Below are 23,665 nucleotides of genomic sequence, written 5' to 3' on the forward strand. Positions count from 1 at the left end.
GGCCTGGCGCATGCGCGGCGGCCCCCGCGTGGCCCGGCCCCACCCGCTGGCCCGTAGCTCCGCCCCGGGGCGGGCCCTGCCGGGCGCGGCGCCTCGGCCCCTCCCCTTCCCGTGTGGGAGCGCGCGGGAGCGGCGCTGCTGGTCGCTGGGTGCTGAGGCGCGGGCCGCCAGGTGAGGGCCGGGCCGGGGCCGAAACCGGGGCCGAAACCGGGGCCGGCAGCGTGGCCCGGGCCGTCGCCGCTTCCGCAGCCCCTCTGCGGCGCAGCGGTAAAGGCCAGCCCCTTCCTCCTCTCTCCGGGGACTCTCCGGGAAGCCCCTCGGGCCCTTCCCGCCGGCCGCGCGCGTTGCCTGCGGCTGGAGGAGGGAGGGAGGGGGGCTGAGGGAAGGCGGCGAGCGGCCCGGCCGGAGGGGTGCTGTGGAGATGCCGCTGAGGAGGAAGCGGGCCGGAGGGGCTGCGGGCGGGGCGGCGGCCGGCTGTGCGGCCGGGTCAGGCAGCGCTGGTCCTCGCGGGCGCGGGGCCATGGCGGCGGCCTGGGGCGCCTGGGCCTCACTGCCGGCAGGGCATCGCACACCGCGGTTCCCCCTCTCCGGAGCGGGTGAGGTGGTTGGTCCCGTGCTTCGGCAAGGCGCTGCTCTTAGAAAGCTCCAGCCGTGTTGTTGAAACCGGAGGGTGAGGAACATGATCGACCAGCTCCAGAGGAAGGTGTGGGCTGCTCCTGCCTGTGTGGGAGCTCTCAGCCGCTGCCCTGCGGGGATGCTGCCGGAAGGATCTGCCGTGAACGATCTGTGCTTGGTCCATATGTAAAAACAGTGTAGCTGCAGCTGACGGCATAAGTAGCTGTCCTTCGTTTCTTGGTAGCTGTGAGAAACTTTCCTCGGCTCTTGGCCCGCCTCTGAGGAATAGCTATGTGAGAGACAAGCCTCGTGAGTTGAAAGAATGTCCTTCTGTGTTCTAGTGGGATCTGGTTTTGTTTGGCATTGCAAATATTTCTTGGAGAATGATGAAGCAGGGATCAATGACATCACTCAGCAGGAAACACTCTGGGAAAGAAGAGTTGCTATCAGAGCAATCTTGCATGATGATTAAAGTCTCACAGATAACCTATCTGTAGTTTAATGCTTGAGAAGTCATAGACCAGCTTATTGACTCAAGCATGGGCCCTGCAGATACTGGATTGCATTTATAACATGGAATTTCACTTGAGAAGTATGTTATCTGGATTTTATTCTGGATGTCACCAGAATCCCAGGTTTTTGTCATCAAGTTTAGCTTCATGTGAAACGACACCAAATTGCTTTAAGGTTTAGCACTTTTAATCTGTCCCTCCTGTCAGAAAGCCTTCCTCAGAGCTGACCTGTTCCTTACCATGAGCAGAGGGGGAAAACAGCTTCGTAACTCTTCACAGTAGAGCAATCAAAGTTGCATCTTAAAGGACCTAAAGGCAGATTCAGTTGTATATATACGTCTATCCAGGAGCTTTGAGGAGCAAACACTGTAGCTGCCAGAAATCATCACCAATTTAAAAACAGCTTTGCTGTCTGCCTAGCACAACAGAGAAACTTGGGCTCTTGACTTTCTGACATAGAGCAGGTTGCTTTGCCTTCCAGATGGGTTTTTGGTGGCAGGGACAGGCTGTAGGGTGCTGTACTCTGAAGCGAATTGGTGTCGTTACACATGAAGTTTGTGCTTGGAAGACGGAAAGAATTGGTTGGTGGTTTCCAATCTGTAGAACAAAAGTGGGAGAGAGCTTGAGAGATAATAGGTGGTTATGGTATATTGGCTTTGAGTGGGAACAGATACCCTTTTGGTTAGACAGCCAGCCAGGGGAGGGACTAGAAAGGGGCCTCGGAACACTCCTGACTTGAAGATACAGCATAGGCTGATAGCTTTATATAGCCAGTAAACGATACAATCTCTTGAAGTCACCCAGTTAGCATGAAAAGGTGTTGGCAGGTCTTTGTTTACCAAGAGACCTTTTTGCTTAGAGGTGTTAGATGGCAGATTTTTGATTGATTGTTTTTCCTGTCTGCTTCATATCTCAAAGTGATGCAGCTGCATGTGGAAACGTTATCTTGGCCTCAGAAGGTTCAAATGACTAAGTTTTGCAAGCATCCAGACAAAGAGAGCAGAAACTGTTTCATTTGGAAGCTGTCAGCTCTTTACAGTACACTCGAGGGCGAGAGGAAATGTTGAGGGCAAGGAGGTTTAACAAGAAAAAATAATACACAAGTTGGGGTTTTTTTAGCTTTGAAAAAACCCTGTTTCCTGTAAAAGTAAGATGCCTTCAAGCAGCGTGTTTGGTTTGCCTGGTTTCCGGAAAGGATGTGATCTGGTATTTTTCAAGCTGGTTTGTCGTGTATCTGCTGCCTTTTGCATCCCACGGTCATGTTAATTGAACTTGGGGCCCAATGGTGGCAACAGGAGCAATGGCTGCTGAAAGTTCTGCCCCTTGTCACATGTTTCTCCTCTGCTAAGCAACTGATAGTGTGTCAAAGTCTGGACATCCAACCAAGAGTGCTCCTTTTTAATCTTGTGTGCAAGGGTGGATATTGTTTTGGGGTTTTTTTCCTCATATTATTTTTAATGAGCTGAAAAACCTTGTTGTTGTTACAGGTTTGTTCCTGGCCTTCCATAAAAATGTCCAAGGTAAGAACAAACCTTTTTGTCATCCAGTGTAACAATATGAAACAGATATCTTGCTTTAAAGCATTAATCTGCAAGGCAGAATATGTCATCTTGTGTTTGATGGTGATGCTAGATGTGCAGGTCACTGTCATGGTTTAACCTCAGGCAGCAGCTCAGTGTCATGCAGCCGCTCTCTCACTTCCTCCCCACAGCAGGATGGAGAGTGGCAAAAACAAGTAAAACTTGTGGGTTAAGAACAGTTTAGTAACTAAATTGAAACAGAATATAACAGTAATAATAATAATATTGAAAGGGAATATACAAAGAGAGGAAAAACAAAACAAAACATGAAAAATCCCCAAGTGCTGTCCAGTGCAGTTGCTCACCACCTGCTGACTGATGCCTGAGCAGCCATCTGCCCCTCCCCATCAATGCTCCCCAGTTTCTGTACTGGACACCATGTCCTTTGCTCTGTGGGATAGCCCCTTGACTGGTTCATGTCGACTGTCCTCCCAAATGTCATGCTCCCTCCCAAATTCTTGTGCCCTCCCTGCTGCCAGAGCATGGGAAACTGAGAAATCCTTCACTTGTTGCTAAGCAGCACTTAATACTAACTAAACCATCAGTGTGTTATCCACATTATTCACACATGAAATCCAAAGCATGGAACAGTACCAGCTACTAGGGAGAAAATTAACTCTATCCCAGACAAAGCCAGAATAGTCAAAGACAAGAGAGAACTCGCATAATACTGAAAGTCTGAGTGTTGTAAAACGTACAGATACAAACCTCTGCAGTTAACTAATACTCTTGAAAGGATTTAATGTTGATCATGGAGTTGCACATAAGCTCCCTGGTGCATTTTCACTGAAACCTCCCTTCTGCTACTGTGTTTTGAGTGGGAAACATTTAAGAAGAGGATTTCCTTAGATTTCATTTCTAATAGAGTCAGCTGACCTTGCAGTAGAATAACGTGGTAACCTAAAACGTCATTGACATTGGTTCTTGCATTTGGTATGATGGCCAAAACATCTGTGTCAGCTTATTGGAGTGACATGAAGGGCTCTGGAGTAACGTGTTTGAAGAGGGAAGCTAAGAGATGCAGAGATTTCTCTGTACAATTTGTAGTAGTGAGCATCCTTTGAAAGAGACTCTAAAGAGGACTGCAGCAGACTGGCTGTCACTTCCATAGGCCTTCAGATTTTCCATTTGGATGTCCTAAAAACACATGGTCACGTTTGAGTCGGTAAACACTGAACACAAGCCTTTTTCTTTTAAATGTGTGTGAAGACAGCATTTAAAAAGTAGTGTGAGGCTGGTGAATGAACTTCATACTGCAATAAACCAGTGGTTGGGGTTTTGTTTCTTCTTTAGCTGAGATAATCTTGGCTGGGATGGCGAAGTAAATGGACACAGTGGGAGGTTCAAGCTGGAGGTGAATGCAGTTGTTACCTACTTCATTGCAAAGCTGTTGGGTCGTAGGAAGAACTGTGCAGTTTCCTCTCTGTATGCCGTGTTGTTTCAAAGCATTTGAAACGACTGAGGAGAGCAGTTATACCAACAGGGATGTCTTGAGTGGTTGCTTATTATTGCCTTGTTTTCTTTTTAGCAACAGCCTGCTCAGTTCAGCAATCCAGAAACTCCTGGCTACGTGGGATTTGCAAACCTTCCCAACCAGGTTCACCGCAAGTCTGTGAAAAAGGGGTTTGAGTTTACCCTGATGGTAGTTGGTAAGGGAACGTTTTAGAGTCTTTCTCAAAGTTAGTACTTGCTCACAGAGAGTTTGGAACCGAAGTGAACGTTATGTCCACTCCTGTAAGGCTTCAGCTCCCATCAGAAAGCTCTTCTGTACTGTAGGACTTAACTTGCTTTCATACTTGATTAATCCATGCAGCAGTTGTTGTTTCCCAGGCTGCAGACCATGTTTGAGTACATTCATAGATCTGTGGGTGAAGTGAAGCGATTCTGTTGTGCACTCCAGGGATCGTTCCTCCCGTCTCTCCCGCCTTGCAGGATTCACGCATGCTGTTCAAAATGTGGCTTAAAACTGTTTTGCATTTGAGCACAGTCTTTGTTTGCGTGTTTAAGGAGAATAGTATTAAGGAGGCTGTTCTATTTACAATGTTCTTTATGCTCCTGCACTTCAGAAGAGGAGAATAGTATTAAGGAGGCTGTTCTATTTACAATGTTCTTTATGCTCCTGCACTTCAGAAGAAGCTGAACGCTGTTCTTTCCACTCCTCCAGAATGATCTTGTAAGAGAAGAATGAGAATTGGATTAGTTGGCTTTGATGTGAACTGTTTTTAAACTGATCTTGATTTTCTGTTAGCAGTTATAAAGTTTATTTCTAGTCGACGTTTCATTGAGAATTTGTGTCGATATCTGGAATGGAAAGAAAAGTCAAGTGCATCTGCAGGAATACCTTGATCCTCTGAGAAGTCTGAGGTGTTCTTTTTGCAAATTAAGTAGGCTCCCAAGTCAGACTTGGGTGTCTTCTGGATCTCCCCTGGCCATACAGCTTGGGAGCTGTGACTTCTCAGTTTTGGTGTTTGAACTCTGTGATTCTCGCTTTTAAAATTGGCTTTTGCAAGAAGTGCCTTAAGAGAATTAGGTTCTTTATTACCTGGCGTCATGAGAAGTAAATCCCGTTTGTGTGTTAGGCCTATCCCAGACAGATCACAGTGAAAATAAGAAGGAGAGGTGAGGCAGCAAGCAGCAGGAGGTGTTTAAGTTCTTAATTGTTTTGGATTCCAGTAGTTACAGAAAGAGTCTATCGTCAAACCTTTCATTAGCTTTGCCAAATGACAGCCCTAGCGCTGCTTTTATCTTGTTCCTGTCTTTGTGCTCCAGTGTTGGGCAGAGTTGGCCCTTATTTTTTTGTCTTCCTAGAGTTTTGTCGTAGTTGATTATCTTTTGTTGTGTTTGCTGAGGATGATACTGTAATGGATACCTTATAAAATCTGAGGGTAAAGCCAAACTATAAGCAGATGTTTCACATTATGGTGTCTGCTGTAGCTCTTCAGAGTTTTCTAAAAGCCAAAACAGTTCTGAGAAACAAAAGATGTGCTTTCTCTGCGTCAGCTAAACCTCGTTTCCAGATCTCTCTGAGATTAATTGCAAACAGTGCCATGTGAAACAGGTCTGGCAGAAAGCTATGTAAAATTACAGAGAGCAAACAATTGTTTCCAGCCTCTTGTCAAATAGAAGACAGAGGGGGCAATGACACCATGTCAGAGCGGGAGAAAAGCAATTAACCCCCCCGCCGGGTCTCAGAGTTGCAGTTGACTTCCCGGCTGTTGTGTGACAGTACCGAGGGCTACACGAAAACCACAGGGAGAGAACTTTGACTTGAGTCATTTCATTGAAAATTTGGAGTGGTATTTTAGGATCCATTAGCAGAGGGAGGCAGTTGGTGTAAGATAAAACAAACTGTGCTTTAAATTGTTGGTTATTTCAACAGTTTGGAATGTGAATTCTCTCTCTGAGATATGCATGGGGTGTAAGGATGTTCTGCTGTGGGCCACATCACAGTGCCTGCACTGAACTATTAAGTCGCCATGCTGCTTCATTTCTGAGCAGGAGAACGTCTCTTTAAAAGCTGTCTGCACTGACAGAGTCCTAATCAATGATTTGTCTCCTTTGCATTGTTGTTTCCTGCTATTGTTTCGTGTGGTTTGTGAAAATAAGAGCTGAGGTTTAAAACAATTTGGCTGTTTGACTGTGCTGCTTCCAAAGAGATTCTGCCCACTTGTGTTTGCCAACAATTTATGTCCCTTCTCATTGTTAACCTGTGACTTCATATAGTTCTTTCACTTGAAAGTCACTAAACTCTTAACTACTGCGGTCCCTAGTTACAATAACTACTCATTTCATTAATCCTTGACAGCAGTGAGAACAAGTGGACTGTTTTACCTGTGGTAGTTACCCAGACTGAAAGTATGGGCTGTGCCACTGGTTACAATCATGCTTTAGGTTTTGCTGCAGTGATGCCATCTTGCTCTGTCTTCATCTGTCCCCATTGGTGGAGGCTGCACTGATATAATCCCATCCTGAGAGATGCATTCTGTGAGGCATTAAAAACCCCAGATTCATCAGTCAAAGCTTTAAGAAATGATTCCATCTCATTTTTTTCTGTTTGTTCAGGTATTTGTCAGACTGCTATTGCAGAACAGTCTGTGTTGCTCAGAGCTATCGTGCAGCCCATCATTTTTAGCACCTATTCGTTCTAACTAATTCAGTCAACACCTGAAATAAAGCCTTTTGTAGAATTTTAGTTCAGTGAATTCAAGTATTGGAGATTTCAAGTTGCTGTTCTTTCACATACCATAAGCATTTGTTCTCATTAAGGTCTTGGTCTTTAACTAGTTGGCTTTTGAACTTCCCTCATGGTTCACTCGGTAGCCTTGGAACAAAACTACATGTTACAATTCAGTAATGCCTGTTTCATCAGTGAAAAGTGTCTCTGTGTGTATGCTCAGGTTCTTGGGTTCTTGCTTGTCACATCAGCATAAACAGCAGGAGTAAGTGAGGGTTTCTGATGGCTGGCTGTGCCTCTTTCTTTGTTGAAACTGATGATACAGCCTAGGCAGGATCGAGCTTCTCACGACGTATGATATTGCACATTGTGGGGTGATGGCAGAAAAGCACGACTTCAAACATCAGGAGACATGAAATGGGACGTGTGAAGTCTAAATTGATCAGCTTTTCCCTTATCTAGAAGTTTTAAGTACAAGTCCTCAGTGAAAGCTCCAAGAAAGTGCGTTATAAAACTGAGGTGTAAGAATTGCTATTCAACCTTTCTGTGCAAAGTTTTCCAATACAAAGTGATGAACTGTGAATGTTAAAATGATTTACATTTAACATGAAAAAAGATTGTAGTCAGATGGTACTGTCAGGATGCACTTGAGATGATTGATGTAAACATGTGGAATTTCTGTTGAATCACAGGTGAATCTGGACTGGGAAAATCTACTTTAATAAACAGCCTCTTCTTGACAGATCTGTACCCAGAAAGGATAATCCCAGGAGCTGCTGGTAAACACACCCTTTGTTCTAGTTTCTCTGTTCTCAATGATTTTGGGGGTTGAATGCTTTTATCTTTGGATTTGAGTAACAGCCAGTAGTGATTTCTAATGGATTTGCTGATACTCAAACTCTGATAGAATTGGTTCCCTCTGTACCCAAGAGGCATGTGGGGTCTTTGTTGTTTAGTCTTCAGGTGCATTTGTACTGGCACCTAGAAAGTTGATCCCTTCTTTTACTTAAAATAAGTCATTGTGTCACAGTAAGGTGAAGAGTCAACTGAAACAGTCAGAAACTTTCTGTAACCTTTACTCCGTTGCAGTTCTGTTGACGCCTGCTTGGACTCGCAACTTGATTCCTTTGCTTTGGGTTGATACTTAGTGAATGTGAATTTCTCCTCTTTCCTTCAGTCCCTTGTCTCTTTTTTATTCTGTGAGCCAAAGCATACAATAATCCAACAAAAGAGAAATTGTAACAAAATAGGGGAAGATGCTGTTTTTCTCCCCTCCCTGCTGCTCGTTGAATGACTTGAATAATTTATCATGTTAGCTGACTATTACTTGTTGCTTCCATCCTTAAGAAGAAAATCCATTATGTATGATTTAGTATAGTTCTCCAAGTTGCTGGGTACCTACAGTTTTTTCTCAGTCCCTTTTGCCTTAGTTTCAACCTTATATTTAAGAACAATGTGAAAACTCATATAGGCTTCTAACAAAATCTGAGGAACTTAAGTACTGAGCCTCGCAGTCAAGTCACCAGGCCTCAGAAGGTAACCTGTGGAATACCATTTGTGTGGTTGTATCTGCAAGATAATCTTTTGATCTTAACTCTCAGAAATTCTCTTCTGAAAGGTGAAGTTTCTTGTCTTTCAGAGAAGATTGAACGCACTGTGCAGATCGAAGCCTCGACAGTTGAAATCGAAGAGAGGGGAGTGAAGCTGCGTCTGACGGTCGTAGATACACCAGGGTATGGGGATGCGATCAACTGCCGAGACTGGTGGGTACCCACAGCAACGTTGGTCCTTGATACATGAACATGGGAGTATACATTAGGGTGAATGACAGAGCCCAGAGGGTGGGGATCAATGGCACAGAGTCGAGTTGGAGGCCTGTGGCCAGTGGAGTTCCACAGGGATCGATTCTGGGGCCAGTCTGGTTCAACATCTTCATCAACCACCTGGATGAGGGGACAGAGGGATCCTCAGCAAGTTCCCTGCTGGCACCAAACTGGGAGCACTGGCTGATTCCCCAGAGGCTGTGCTGCCAGTCAGCGGGATCTTGACCGGCTGGAGAGTTGGGCAGGGGACTGGAACATCTTGCATACGAGGAAAGGCTGTGGGAACTGGGGCTGTTTAGTCTGGAGAAGAGGAGACTGAGGGGAGATCTCATTAACATGTATAAATTTCTAAAGGATGGGTGTCAGGAGGTTGGGACATCCCTCTTTTCTATAGTAGATAGTAACAGGACAAGGGGTGATGGGATGAAGCTGGAACACAAACAGTTCCACTTAAACATAAGAACAAACTGTTTCAGTGAGGGAGCCCTGGCACAGGCTGCCCAGAGGGGCTGTGGAGGCTCCTTCCTTGGAGGTCTTCAAGACCCACCTGGACATGTTCCTGTGTGACCTGATCTAGGTGACCCTGCTTCTGCAGGGGGGTTGGACTGGATGATCTCTAAAGGTCCCTTCCAACCCCACCATTCTATGATTCTATGATACATGAAGCCTGACATCCATTTCATATTGTGACTGAGAGATGTGGATAAGGAACTGAAGTGAGTCTTTAATAATAATGATATGCAGTTCAAAGCAGGATGGTGCTTCTAAGCACTTCCATTCCAGAGGGGATCCAAAGTGATCACACTCTTCAGTCATTAGCTTCCTGGTGGTGTGTTATGCAAAGTGCTGAGTTTCATGTTGGGCATGTTTGAGGAAGCTTAAGTGCTGTGGGTTAATTCAGATACATGTGAAGAGGCACCAATAACTTCCACACAACTGGAAATAAATGTTGGGATGTAGATATCCTGTATTTTTGATCATTTCTTAGTGAACTTTCTTAAGTTTGAGAGAGTTTTAAATGAATGGCCTTTCTTGTAGTCAAGAAACAGTGAAACCACTGGGACACAAGAAATTCAACAATGCTCTGAGAAATGAATTAACTTAGTCTTTAATGCAAGTATAAATCCAGATCACTGGCAATCAGTTTTCAGTGGTAATCCCTCTTCCCACTTCTCTTGGGCCCCTGGACCTCAAGGCAAATGAAATCCCTCCCGTCATAACTGAAGATGAGGCTGGAGACCACCTGAGCAACTTGAATTTGTCCGTGAGACCTGACAAGATGCATCCCATGTTGTCAGGTTATCTGTGGCAGATGCAGTTGCCAAGCCAGTCTCTGGCAGATTTCAGAAGTCAGGCAGGCAGGGAAAGGCCTCAGGGACTGGAAAAAGGGAAACACACTGCCCATCTTAAAATAGAAGGGTAAAAAGGAGGACCCTGGGGACTACTTGGAGATTGCAACCATCTGCACTGCATTCATTGACATGGACCTGTTGGAGCAGATCCAGAGGAGAGCCACAAAAACCATCTGAGGGCTGGAACAGCAGCTGAGAGAGTTGTTCAGCCCAGAGATAAGAATGTCCAGGGAGACCTTCCTAAGGCCTTTAAATGTATTGCAAAAGGGCTCGTAGGAAAGATGGAGTGGGACTTATTACCAGGGCCTATAGTAACAGTGCAAGGGGCAATGGTTTTGAGCTGAAAGTGGTTAGATTTAAGTTGGACATAAGGAAGGAAAAGCACGAGGGTGCTGAGGCACTGGAACATATTCCCATGGATGCCTCATGACTGGAAGTGCACATGATCAGTCTGGACAGTGTTTTGAGCATCCTGACCTGCTGAAAGATGTCCCTTCCCACTGCTGGGGGGGGTTGGAGTAGATGATCATTGAATGTCCCTTTCAACTCAAACCCTTCTGTGACTTTAAACCATTTTGGAACAAGAAGCTTGGGTTACCTTGAGCATGTGTAATTGATACAATCAAAAGATAAATACTGACCCAAGAGAAATCTGCTGTACAAGATGTGTGTTATATGTGTGTGTATCATAGAATCACAGAATGGTGGGGTTGGAAGGGACTTCCAGACTAAACAGCCCCAGTTCCCGCAGCCTTTCCTCGTATGAAAGATGTTCCAGTCCCCTGATCACCTTGGTGTCCCTGCACTGGCCTCTCTGCAGCACTTCCCTGTCCCTCTTGAGCTGAGGAGCCCAGAACTGGACACAGGACTCCAGATGAGGCCTCACCAGGACAGAGCAGGGGGGTAGAACCTCCCTTGACCTGCTGCCCACACTCTTCTTGATGCCCCCAGGCTGCCATTGGCTTCTTTCCCATGAGGGCACATTGCTGGCTCATATTTAGCTTATTATCAACCAGCACTCCCAGGTCTCTCTCTGCAGAGCTGCTCTCCAGCAGGTCACCCCCAGCCTGTCCTGATGCAGGGGGTTGTTCCTTCCCAGCTGCAGGACTCTGCCCTTGTCCTTGTTGAACCTCAGCAGGTTCCTCTCTGCCCAACTCTGCAGCCGGTCGAGATCCCGCTGACTGGCAGCTCAGCCTCTGGGGAATCAGCCAGTGCTCCCAGTTTGGTGCCAGCAGGGAACTTGCTGAGGGTCCCTCTGTCCCCTCACCCAGGTCATTGATGAAGATGTTGAACCAGACTGGCCCCAGAATCGATCCCTGTGGAACTCCACTGGCCACAGGCCTCACACTGGACTCTGTGCCGTTGATCCCCACCCTCTGGGCTCTGTCATTCAGCAGCTCTCCATCCACCTCACCTCCACCCATCCAACTCTCACTGCCTGAGCTTTCTGATGAGGATGTTGTAGGAGACAGTGTCAAAAGCCTTGCTGAAGTCAAGGTAGATGCCATCTGCTGCTCTCCCCTATGTATATCTTATCATCTTATAAAATAAAAGAGCATAGGAGTTTGTTTTTCTGGAGTTCAAGTAAAATGTTAAGATTTGTGGTCTCCTCCAGCCTTGCAACGTGAGTAAATTAACAGATATTGTCTTTGAAACATCACTGAAGTGACTGAGCCTTTGGGAACAAACATGATTTCTTGAATCCATGTTTGTTTTACAGCTTTAAGACCATAATCTCTTACATTGATGAGCAGTTTGAGCGCTACCTGCATGATGAGAGTGGTCTGAACAGGAGGCACATCATAGATAACCGGGTCCATTGCTGCTTCTATTTCATCTCCCCGTTTGGGCATGGGTAGGTGTTTCTCCACCATGTTGGTTTTTAAGTGATTTTTGTCTCAGAAAATTGACTTGTGCTGTTGACTTACATTTGTTTTGGAATCATTGCAATTGCTTAAGCAAGTGCTGGAACTGGTAGAAGTAACTGTGTGCCTTCTGTAGGAGGAGAGAGCTCTGCATTGGTGTGAAAAGAAATGGTTCATTTGGGTCAGAAGTTAACTTTTTCCATGTTTTCACCTTAGTCTTAAGCCTCTGGATGTTGAGTTCATGAAGGCCATACACAACAAAGTAAATATTGTACCAGTGATTGCAAAAGCTGATACACTTTCCCTGAAAGAGAGAGAAAGACTAAAGAAAAGGGTGAGTATTTGTCTGGCTTGCAGAAAACTCTGGCGCTGGTGATATCAGCCTGGGGAGGGATTCACGTTCAGCTCTGCTTTCTCTGTCCTAGATGAGAAAATGACAACCTCCTGCACAGTTTGTCATTGTCTAATGTGCAGTTTGATGTCTTTTAAGTTGTGTTTAGGATATTCTTAATTGAGAAACTGTCCTTAAACTGTGGTCTGTGGAATGACAGATTGGCTGTGTTCACAGTTAGGTTGAGGGCATTTTGAAACTTGGGAGAAATATTGAAATGCATTTGCTAGTGGTAATTGCTCCCTTTCCTGTTCAATTCAGTCCCAAAGGACAACAACAGTATCTGCATCCATAATGGGTTTTTTTCACATAGTCACGGTTCTGGTGATTGAAAAATGGGAGATTTATTTGCTGATGTAAGTGTTTCTTTTCAGCTCAACGAGTTTGAGGATTTTTCAAAGCAGCTATGACTTCTGAGTCAATGCTTTACAACTAAAAACAACTGCAAAGGTTTACAGAAAGCTTCATTTCTTCTGTGTAGTCCCCAGAGGAAAGTGTTTCTTTGAACACTGTTGTTTTTCTGAAAGTCTGTGGCAAGGAGTTGTTGAGTATGGTGAAGAGACAGGGTGTTTAAACCCAGCCCTTGCCAAGTAATTTGTATCAGTGAGATAGCCCCAAATCTCTCCAGAGACTGTGCACAACCCATGAAGTGATTTTACTTCAATATTTAAAAGTACTGACTTCACATGTATATCATCTCCATTTCTTATGTTATAAATCTCAGATTCTGGATGAAATAGAAGAGCATGGCATCAAGATTTATCACCTCCCTGATGCTGAATCAGATGAGGATGAGGATTTTAAAGAGCAGACCAGACTCCTGAAAGTATGACTGGCTTTGTGGGTTACATGGGTAATGCATGGTATCTGTTTGGGCTGCTCAGATGGCTTTAGAGCAAGATGCAGTGACCAGTGATGAGAACCTGGGTTGGATCACTCTGTGCCTGCCCAGGCTTCCCCATCTGGAGATGCTGGTAACAATTACTTTTCTGGTTGTTGCACCTTCACATTAAAAGCATTGCAAACGTATTGCCATAATATGCAGTGCTGAGCAGAACAAGGGTTGTTGTTTGTCCTGGTTCATTATCAGTAATTTTGGCACTTTTGGCTTGCAGGCCAGCATTCCATTTTGTGTAGTGGGATCCAACCAACTCATTGAAGCCAAAGGTAAAAAAGTTAGAGGTCGACTCTACCCATGGGGTGTAGTTGAAGTGGAGAATCCGGAACACAACGACTTCCTGAAGCTGAGGACTATGTTAATGTAAGTGAAAAACCAATCACCAGGAAGCTAAATTGCTATATTGAGGGTTTGGAGCAGTTGTGGAATCCTTGGAGACATTCAGAAGGCTGTGAGTGGCCTTGATCCAGCTGCCCTAGGCCTAGGCAGGGATTGGACCACGTAGGCTCCAGAGGTGCTTTCCACTTGGATTTACTCAGTGATTCTATGAAAATAATCTTTTGTCTCATTCTTTTGTTCAACACAGTGACTGTTCAGAACCCAGGAACATGAAACAGGTTGCTCCAGGTTGCTCCACACCTCGTGCTTATTCAAATGTGTCAACATGTAGAGAAATATATATATATATATATATATATACACACACAAATAAGTAATACATACATAAAAGTCCACTAGAGGATTTCTTTTTGTAAGCTTTGCTGCTCTGCTTGCCCTGCCCAACACTGCCATCAGAAGGATGGCTTATGTCAGGGCTGCCTCTGGGTCTGAGGTGGTTTCTCTGTGTGCTTTATTGTACTGACTTGAACTGGCTTTCAGATTAGCATGTTAAATGGGTGCATGTGCTGATCACATCGAGCCAGTCCGGTGCTGAATGTGAGAGCTGGTTAAGCAAGCTGATGTGACACTGGGATGTTTTACCTCTTCATTATTCTTCTTCCTCCAGCACTCATATGCAAGACCTTCAGGAGGTGACCCAGGATCTTCACTATGAGAACTTCCGCTCCGAGAGGCTCAAACGAGGCGGCAGGTTGTTATCTTACGGTTTCACGCTGCTGCTTCCTCTTCTGAGTTTGTTTTCTTGTCTCTCTGTCTCTCCTACCATTTCATTGCTAGGATTTGGTAGATCATGGACAGCTCTGTAGCTCCAGTTAGTACAAGGTTCAGTTGACCAGCTCACGCAGTGTAACAAAGTGTGACATAAACCTGAAGAGGCAGTTGTGGCATTAAAAGGGAAGAGTTAGATCTCTGCTTTGCTTTAAGGCTTGAACACAGGTGGATTGGAATGTTTGAGGTAAGTAGGTCAGATGCCTGTGAGAAAATGTAGTCTTAAAAAATCTGCAAGTTAGGCTGGTGTTGGTGTGTTGAAAGAAAGGTTTTCTTCAGAATTATCTGCTGGAATGTTTGTCCTGAATCTTTAAAGGGAGAAACTCGAGTCCTTCTGCAGTGCTTTGCTAAAGAAGGTATACATCAATCATTTTCTTTGCATAGCAGTCACAGGGTAATGACTTTCAACCCTGTTTTAAGGCATGGTGGGTAGGGCAGAGCCTTCCAGGTGAGCGAGACAGGCAGCACCCTCCAGCTGTAACTAAAATCACTGGCTTTGTGAGGTTGAGTTTGTGACTTCCTGTTGAAAACAGGATGTTTCCAGCTTTGTCTTTTTCAGCTGCTTCACTTTCTTCAGCCACTAGAGGGTTTCACGATTGCACAGTTCCGTGGGTTTGATACACTTTGCAAAGCTTTTTCTGTCATGCTCTTGGCTCAGGATTTGTCCCATGCCCAGTCAGCTTCCAGGAAAAGGAGTTTGTCTGGGCCGGTAGCACTGGCCTGCAAGTCGAGTTCTCCCTGCAGGGAAGAGGCCATGGTCTTCTCACCTGGGTTTTAAATTGGGTCTTTTAAAGAGCAAGCTAAACCAAGAAACTATTGCCAGGTTCTGGTGCCTGTTGGCCAGCAGGTATGTGTATGGCTTTGGAAAGAGTGCAACTGAGGCAATCAGTTCAAACAGTGCTTAGTGTAGAGGATTTAAGGCTGCCCCTGGCAAGGGCCTGTGACAGTAAGTTGCTATTAGGTTGGGGTGTATTTCATTATGAAATCAAAACATGGTTTTGTATCTTGTGGAGTGACCCATCTGTCTTTGTTGTCACATTCCTGAAGCAGTGCTAGAGTGGAGGGGACTGTCACTGAGGGTAGGTTGCATGTGAACTTATCTCAGACTTGCAGCTGCCCCAGGGGCAGTGCTTGCCCATTAGGGCTTGGTGACTGTACTCACTAATGTTCTTAGAGACTCTTAGGCACAAAGGGCATTTTGACAAGCCATTTCTCTGTTGACTTTCTAACAAGCATCAGTTTGATGGTACTTGTATGGTTGGGTCTGTTAGCAGATCTTCCCCATTGCAGCGTGGGGTAAGAGAAACCTATTAGCAAAGCGGTAGGTCATCTTGAAAATATTGTACATGGAAATACTCTTGTGTTTGGTTGTTCAGTGTAACACTGGGATGTCTCAGTGAGGCAAGAATGTTTAACATGTTATACAAAAGAAATCCTTTGGACTTGCAAAATAACCATGCAAGAAAAATAACTCAACTTCAGAGTCTGAAGTGGAGCAGAGGATAAAGAGTTCCTTCAACTGGAAGGATGTTAGATACATACAGTGGTTGTGCTGCCCCTGTGGGTTTGGTTATGAGCCTTTTAGGTGTTTGGTAACACATGTGGTTCATGATACAGATGGGCTAGAAGAGCATCACAGGAAGGTTCTGCCAAACCTCCAGATGCAGAATTTCTTAGAGCACTTATTTGACATGTTGCTTCCATGTTGTTGTTAATGACTTGTCCAGCATTACCTTGAGTTTAGTAGCACTGATTTGTTGCACCAGTGAAATGTCTTTGTCAAAACATTGCCTGGAAGTTCAAAGTCTGGAAGGTGGGCACGTCACTGAACGATACTCATCTTGTTTTAGGAAAATAGAAGATGAAGAAGTAAATAAAGACCAGATTCTGCTGGAAAAAGAAGCTGAGGTGAGATGACAGAACTCTTGCACTCTTGTGATGGGAGAATTTTTACCCTTGTACCAGTATTTTAGGTCAAGTGATTTATATGATCTTGGTAATTTATAAAGGAAAAGACTGAACTTGCTAACACAAAGTTATTCAAGGTGCAGTAACAAACGAGAATGTTAAGGGCTGGAGAGGAGTCTCAGGATACTCACTTATTGGAACAAGATCTGGTAAAATGCTTGATTCTGTTGTACTAGTGGGTGATGGGTGTAAAGCATGTTGAGTGGGAGGGACAGACATCCTCGTGTGGGTGAGTTCTGAGTTCTGAGGTGAGCCAGCGCAGATTGGGGAAAACTCAGTTCAGCTCTGCAGCAAAGGAGGAAACAGTGGTAGGAGTTGTCAGGAATAAAGAAAAAGGATAAAGCCAAGACTAGAAAAAGTACAGCAAATAGCAAAAAGTGGTCAGAAGGGCTGAAATGGAGACCTGAGGCAGGCCTTATACAAGGGGAGATTAGTTTAACGTTCTCGTTGGTGACAGAAGGGAAGGACAGAGGAAGGGGCTTATATTGTGCTACTTGGCAGGACAGGTGGGACTCTACCTTACAAGATACAAGTCCCACTCATGAGACTAGCAGATGGCTGCTTTCAAATTAGAAGGTACTTTTAAGGCAATGTGTAAGATGTGGAACTCATTGACATGGAGCTTTGAGCGTAGCAAGAGCGCAGATAAGCTAGAGAAAGCCAAGAACATGAAGAGTTTTACTTTCTCTGTCAATGTTCTCACTGAACACAAAGGGAGGGTTTTTTTCTGGATTAACAAGTTCAGAATTGAGAGATTTCCAGAGTTTGAGAGCGTGTGCCAGGCAGTACTGGGTGTGTACACCTGGCTGTGTTCCCTCTTCACTGCAAACACTTAATAGCGCGGTGGCAGCAAAGCGTCGGGTTCTGAGGCGAGACGAGGCGACGGGATTCTCCTGTGCTCCCTCTGCAGCTGCGCCGCATGCAGGAGATGATTGCCAGGATGCAGGCCCAGATGCAGATGCAGATGCAAAGTGGAGAAGGAGACAGCACTGCAGTTCACGGGCACCAGGTGTAAAGTCTCAGGTAAGATGTTCAAATAGCCACTGAGAGGGGTTTTCTTTTAGCTGCTCGTGATCGTGGCTGGTATTGAATGTTACAAAAATGTTTGGAGGGGGAGTTTGCATAGGTTTCAGCCTCAACTTTGTTCATTCTCAAGAAACCTAAGCATTGGTGTGGTTGTGTGTGTGTTTTTACACAGATCATAGAATCATAGAATGGTGGGGTTGGAAGGGACCTTTAGAGCTCATCCAGTCCAACCCCACTGCAGAAGCGGGGTCACCTAGATCAGGTCACACAGGAACATGTCCAGGTGGGTCTTGAAGATCACCAAGGACGGAGCCTCCACAACCCCCCTGGGCAGATATATATGTATTTTCACAGTTTCCAGGAAGTCAGCATGATAAATGCTGGCAAGAACTGTGGGAGGATTTCTCTGAGACTGTGTAAACAGGTGATTCTCAACTCCTGTGACTTGTCAAAGGCATGCAGTTCCCTCTGGTTTCTAAACATAAGACAGCTGACCTTAAACTGTGCTTTTCTGCCTTGTTTTTAGATGACTTCATACCCTGACTTAAAGGAGACCTCTTGGAGTACAATGGTGTTGCACCAGAAAGGATGCCTTTTTGCTCCACGTGTGTTTTGGAGTTTGCTCCAGGGAAGCTTAAGGTGGAAATACATCGTGGTAGCTCTTGTGATAGGTATTTCATAACATGTAGCCACTTGGTATTTTGTATGTTATACACATTGAACTTTGTTTAGTATTTCTTATATTGAGCTTCTTTTCAGTTTCCCATTGTATTAGGGGCACAGATAGGCACTGAAACTTTTCTAGCCCAACATAGTGTTAGGTAATCACTTATATTTTTCAATATGGCTTTATTATCTCCCTGCTTTTAACTTTGTGTTACATTTAGGGCTGAAGAGCTGTCAGTGGTACCTTGTTCAGTGGCATGTTGTTGTCCCTTCTCTAAGGATCCCTGCAAGGTTGATTTTAGGGTCTTTGCAGTATTTACAGATGAGTGTCTGATCCCACTACCCCTTTTGCTCTCTCTGCTCAGTGCAGATGATTTCCTTGGCAAATATCCAATTAACACTCAAGCATGCCTCGTGTCTTAACAAAAGAAATAAGAGGAAATGCCTCTTCCAGAGATGTTTGATGTGAGAGGCTTTCCTTCAAGCTTAACCTTGAGGGACATACATTCCTTTGTGTTTGCCTAAAGTCTCTCACTCTATTGCAGACAAGAGTTTCTTGAGATCAGTGCAAATCAATCCTGCTGTTTTCTATTGTAGCCAAATAAACTTGAATAATGCTGATATTGTTAAATGAGGTAAACCCCAGAGAGTAGTTTTCTATGCTTGAGTGTTTCTGATATCCAAATGCATAAGAAAGTCTCTACTTCCTAGTGAGTATTTTCGTACTGTTTTTAGGGCATTGCAAACTGTTAACTGTAGGATAAAATAAATACTAGCACACTTCTCTTTGTTAAAGTGGTCTGTGCCTGACAGGATCAATGCAAACTGTATTTTGAGGTCTTCCTCCGAGGTGGAGATAGCAGTATTACTTTGGAAGTGACCCTGAGAACTTACACTTGTTTTGTTTGTGTAGTTTAGGCCAAGGTCACTTTCTTTAACGCCGATAGTAAAAGGAGCCTGGTTTTTAGCTTGGCTGGGCTTCTCCTACATATCATGTCTGGTGCTGTACACAGCAACAGCTGCAGTGCACAGGGGCCTAGGTGGCAGCTGATGGGGTACTACACCTTGGCTGCTTTTTCTGGTCCTCCTGATCAAGCCAGCAATCAGATTTCCTAATCTGATCTGTTACAAAATGTTGTTATGGGAACAATTAATAAACAGAATTGCAACATTTTTCTCTGAGCTCAGGTGCAGCTGTGACTTTTATATTTCTGTGATGTTTCTGTGGAAAAATGAGCCGGATTTCTAGGGCTGATGTATCATTCCAGTGGCACTTCAGTGGCTGCATTAAATATAAACCTGCCAAGCAGCTGAACTTTTTACCCACCTGAAACTGTTTAATGAATTGGTTTAGATTTGGACTTTTCTCAAAATGTGAAGTAAAATCCTGCATCACAGCCTGTGCCAGGGAGCTCCAGCTTTCTTCTCAAAAGCAATTACAAGTTTTGCACAAGTCGTTTGACCTTCCCTGACCTTGACAGCAGTGAAGATTAGAACCTTTTTGTGTGTTGAGACTCACAGAGGTGTGAAGTACCATTTTGTCAAATATTTACATGTAAAACTTAGATGGAGAAACATACACTTCTAAGTTCTTGGCTTGCTTTTTCAAAAGAGCAGGTAAAACCAAAGTAATGTGGCAGTCTTGTCAGAGAACACTCCACAACACCCTCTTTAGTCCCGTTTTTGTGCATCAGTTGCCATCAATTTACCAAAAGAACTTGCTGTGAAGTGAAGGAACCAGATGCTTTGTCAAGTCTCATGCTGTCCTTCAGTTGCTACAAATGTGGGTTTTTCCCCCCTGGTGATGCCAGTGTTTGTCCAGTTCTAAGCTCTGTGCCTGGTAGCTCTGTTTTGCGTGTGCTGGAGGCAGCGTGCTGCTGGCGTGGCCCGCTCTGCCGAGGTGAGCAGCTCCAGGATATCCCTGTTCTCACCAGAAAGCTTGGCAGGCTATGGAAAGCTGCAGTGGTGCTATGAACCTGTACTTGAAGACAAACTGTGAAACCTGAACTGTGTGCAGCGAGGGCCTGGGCGTACACATGACTCTGTGTGTGGGGTTTGGGTGGGTCTTTGCCTCTACTTGCTGACCTGGGAACAAAAGCAGCTTCGTGTTTAGTGCTGTTTGGTGTCTGCCTGTGGAATTATTTTAAGCAATGTCTTACTCTTTTTGATATATCAGGTATCTCTTAAAATATTTGATCAGGGTAAAGGTTTCTGTTTGATCCTTGGGCAAATGGTTTCTGATCTACAAATGTGAGCAGCAGAAATAGTTTCATGTGGTTTTCAATAGCAAAAAGCTGATGACTCTGGCTGTTGGAACTGAAATACTTAAGACAGCGAATCGCTTCTTCCCAAGGCTTTAGGGCAGTCATTCACAGGGTGCCAGATGTCTCTGAAGGTCTGTTTTCCCTTCACTTTTCTCGTGGTGGTCTTGGAATTCATGGTTTCATGGTAGGACAGGAAAAGCGAGGCCAGCTTTCTCAGAATCTGTTTCAGACTCAACGAGTGGTTGAAGAAAGACTTGGAGACAAAAGGTAGATGTTGTTTGGTGGCTCCCCAAACTGGCCACAATACTTTTTCTGATAAAGCATTGTAATGGGTTTTATTTTGGGAGTCAAAATACTGTTCGATTTGTAGAGCTTTATAGTTGATAGCAAAAATTACTTGCTCTTGGTACAAAAAACTGTTATATTCTGGTTTATGTGCTGCCATTAGCCAAAACTGTAATAAAACATGCTAAAATCCTTGGTTTTGTTTGTTATGATTCTGTGTCATAATCAGCCCTGACAATATGGATTTGTTTGTGGTGGTGTGTTTTACATATAAAGGGGAAATGCAGATGTGGTTGAAAGAGAACACATTGATGCATTGTGCATAAAACATGGGCATTACACACTGTGTGCTCCAGGTGTGCAGGTCCACTTCCCTTCCCAGAGGTGTGCCCAGAGCTACTGAAGCCCTGCCCGTGGGATCCTGCCTTTGCAGGAGCTCTCACCAAGCTTGCACTTCCATTAATTGTGATGTTACATAGAATGAAGCTGCTGGTTAGGTGATGCTTCAAATGTTAAGGGTCATTGTTTTCTCCAGTGAGTGGTGCTGCACTTCTGTACAGAGTGAAAGGTTGATCTGGGTGGGCCTGCTTTGGCAGGGGAGTTGGGATAGATGATCTCTAAAGGTCCCTTCCAACCCCCACCATTCTGTGATTCTATGAAAGGTTGTTTGAGCTTTGTTCTAGCTACTCCAAGCTAATTTATGGCTTGTCTTCCTGTGAAATGACCACAATGACCCCTATGGCTGGTGCAGATGAAGGGCACCAGGCTGTGTCCTCAGGTTTGGATTCCTGAGGGAAGAGTTAACCCAGAGCATTTTACAGCAGTGCAATGTGTGGCCTTTGTGCCCTGGTCTCTTTGGGCTGTCTGCATTGGGTGGCTTTGCATTGCTGAGGGGCACACCCTCAGACCACTCCACAGGGCTAAAACTTGGTGCATAGTGTGATTCTTCACCTATGGTTTTAAGTACATTTGTGTTTCATTCATGGGAGGGATCCGGTGTGGAACTGGTATGTTGAAGGAAGATTCACCTCTAGGCTGTAGAAGTAGTGTGAGAAGAGGCAAGGAAGCAGCCTGAATGTGTCACACCTGCTTTTGGGAAGAAGGCTTTCTGTTTGTACTGATGGCATCTCTTTTTCAGGTGGAGAAGACTGCTTTTGTGGGCTTCAGATCTGGTTCTGGAAAAGAATTGCATCAAGAGTTGCCCAGTGAAATAAATTCTGGAAAACTTCCTGTTAAAACACCTCCAGATTTGTCAGCTCTGTGTACACAGACAAAAAGAACTGTGATAGTGGATGAGAGCTGAAATAGCACATCAGGCAAAGAAAGCACCTCTCACAGAACTGGGTAAAGGGGTTGTAAGGTTTGTGTTCAGGAGTGTGTGTGTTGCTGCCAGTGGTCTTCTCACAGCTTTTTGTTATACACTCCTGTGTAGGAAGAAAAAGGAAGATTGGGCTTGAAAAACAATGATGGTAGTTTAGTATAAATGTGATTAAAATGATGATAAACCTACCTAGCCACGTAGAAGATGTGCTGTGCACACTGTGCTGCCACTGGCAGGGCTAGAAGTGATAGATACACTGATGCACTTGTTTAGGCAGCATGTCAACTTGCATGCTCATGTGCTGGAACAAGTCTTGTTTTCCATTAAATCTGCTTCATAAAGCCAAGCTATCACCTTGGTTTTGGGTACTTGTAGTGCATCAGGATAGGGCTGTGCAGATACTCTCACGGGGTTTACATGCAGTAGTGTAGCAGGTGAACAGATCTGGGTGCACAGTTTCAGTGTGGCTGTCTTAACACTTGGTAATGCAGCTTTCCCTGCAGGCAGCAATCCCACTGTGCATTTCTCAGGAGTGTTCACATGAACAGTTCTGCTGACAGCTTTGTTTTTTTTCCTCTGGGTTAATTTATCATCCAATTTACAGTTGCACTTCTATGGATATTTCCAGTCCTTTTCACCCACTCGAACCGTTCTTAACAGACTTAGGATTTGTTTTCTTCTGATCATCCCTGTGCTGTTTGGTAGATGTTTCTCCTCTGTCTTTAGACTCCTACCTCTTCTTTGCTTCTTCTATTTGGTATCCTGGAAGTTGCCCACATTTTTCTCTTACTTCATCCACACCTTTGGAGCAACATGTTTGTAGGTTCTTCTCCTAGTTAGAGGGACAGCGGGTTGTCTACAAAAGTGCTCCCTCTTTTGAAGAGTAGCTGGAGCTTACTCCCTGGTCACCTTGGCTCTGCAGCAAGGAATGAGGAAGATAATTTAGAGGCTCCTGAGTACTTGTTTCGGGTCATTTGAATGTGAGGATGGCTGGGCTGGAGGTCAAATTCACACCACTTGTTCCACCAGGAATTAGTCATACCTCCCTCTCTTCATAAACGCTCCAATAACCTCAGAGACAGCGAGAAGAAAGCTGTCTGGTGATGTTAGAAGAAAAGAATGTTTAGGATTCCATTAAGAAATTGTACCAAGAAGAACTATATTCAGCTTTTCTCTTAATAACAGCTTATTGTCCTGGGCAGCAGCATCTAAAGGTCCAGTGCAAAAAGGGTGATTGTTAAACTGGAAGTTAGTGGGGTGTCCTGAAAAGCCCAAAGTTCAGACTTGTCAGTTGTAACTTTAGATGTCAGTGGAGTCTTAGTTAGACAGCCTGAGTGCAGGGAAGTGTCATGTCTTCAGGCATCCATCCTGCACCTCACATGCTCCTGTTTAAGCAGCTAAGTACTGTATGGATCTTCGAGAGCATCTGTGGCTGGGTGCCTGTGGCACTGACTGCTCCACAGCATTCTGGCTGGTTTCTCTTGCTTCTGTGCCCTGAAGCAGGATTCCCATCAGGCTTTTACTGGTTTGTTTCAGAGATTCAGTGGTTAAAAAAAGAGGAAAATATTTGCTAACTCCTGTTTCTTGAGCTCTGTAAAGAAAAACACCTTTTTTGTGTGTCTTTCTGGACACTTAGTAGTAGATCCTGAGGAGCTACATCGAAGTATCTTTATGGAAGTATCTGAAGTGTCAGGCAAGCAAGATTCTTGATTACTGGGGAAGGCACAAGGATATTATGTATATAGGCTTTGGGAAGAA

The 23,665-nt window shown here is 44.7% G+C and overlaps 1 protein-coding gene across 2 annotated transcripts; it reads left to right on the forward strand.

Moving 5' to 3' along the window:
• The first annotated feature begins 112 nt into the window (after positions 1 to 112).
• Positions 113 to 20,784, forward strand: SEPTIN2 (septin 2). 2 transcript variants are annotated; one of them, XM_062005636.1, is made up of 13 exons: positions 113 to 171; positions 2,615 to 2,647; positions 4,236 to 4,356; positions 7,574 to 7,660; positions 8,521 to 8,644; positions 11,777 to 11,911; positions 12,138 to 12,255; positions 13,037 to 13,138; positions 13,428 to 13,573; positions 14,217 to 14,300; positions 16,228 to 16,285; positions 17,256 to 17,368; positions 17,898 to 20,784. In XM_062005636.1, the coding sequence occupies exons 2-12, from the start codon at positions 2,639 to 2,641 to the stop codon at positions 17,358 to 17,360; spliced, it is 1,089 nt and encodes a 362-aa protein (XP_061861620.1). In that variant the 5' UTR covers positions 113 to 171; positions 2,615 to 2,638; the 3' UTR covers positions 17,361 to 17,368; positions 17,898 to 20,784. The 2 variants fall into 2 exon arrangements, with proteins under 2 accessions (XP_061861620.1, XP_061861621.1); XM_062005637.1 differs by lacking the exon at positions 113 to 171 and adding an exon at positions 250 to 267.
• Positions 20,785 to 23,665: the final 2,881 nt, after the last annotated feature.

The sequence above is a fragment of the Colius striatus genome, chromosome 12 (assembly GCF_028858725.1).
Source record: "Colius striatus isolate bColStr4 chromosome 12, bColStr4.1.hap1, whole genome shotgun sequence".
In the NCBI taxonomy this organism is placed as follows: Eukaryota; Metazoa; Chordata; class Aves; order Coliiformes; family Coliidae; genus Colius; species Colius striatus.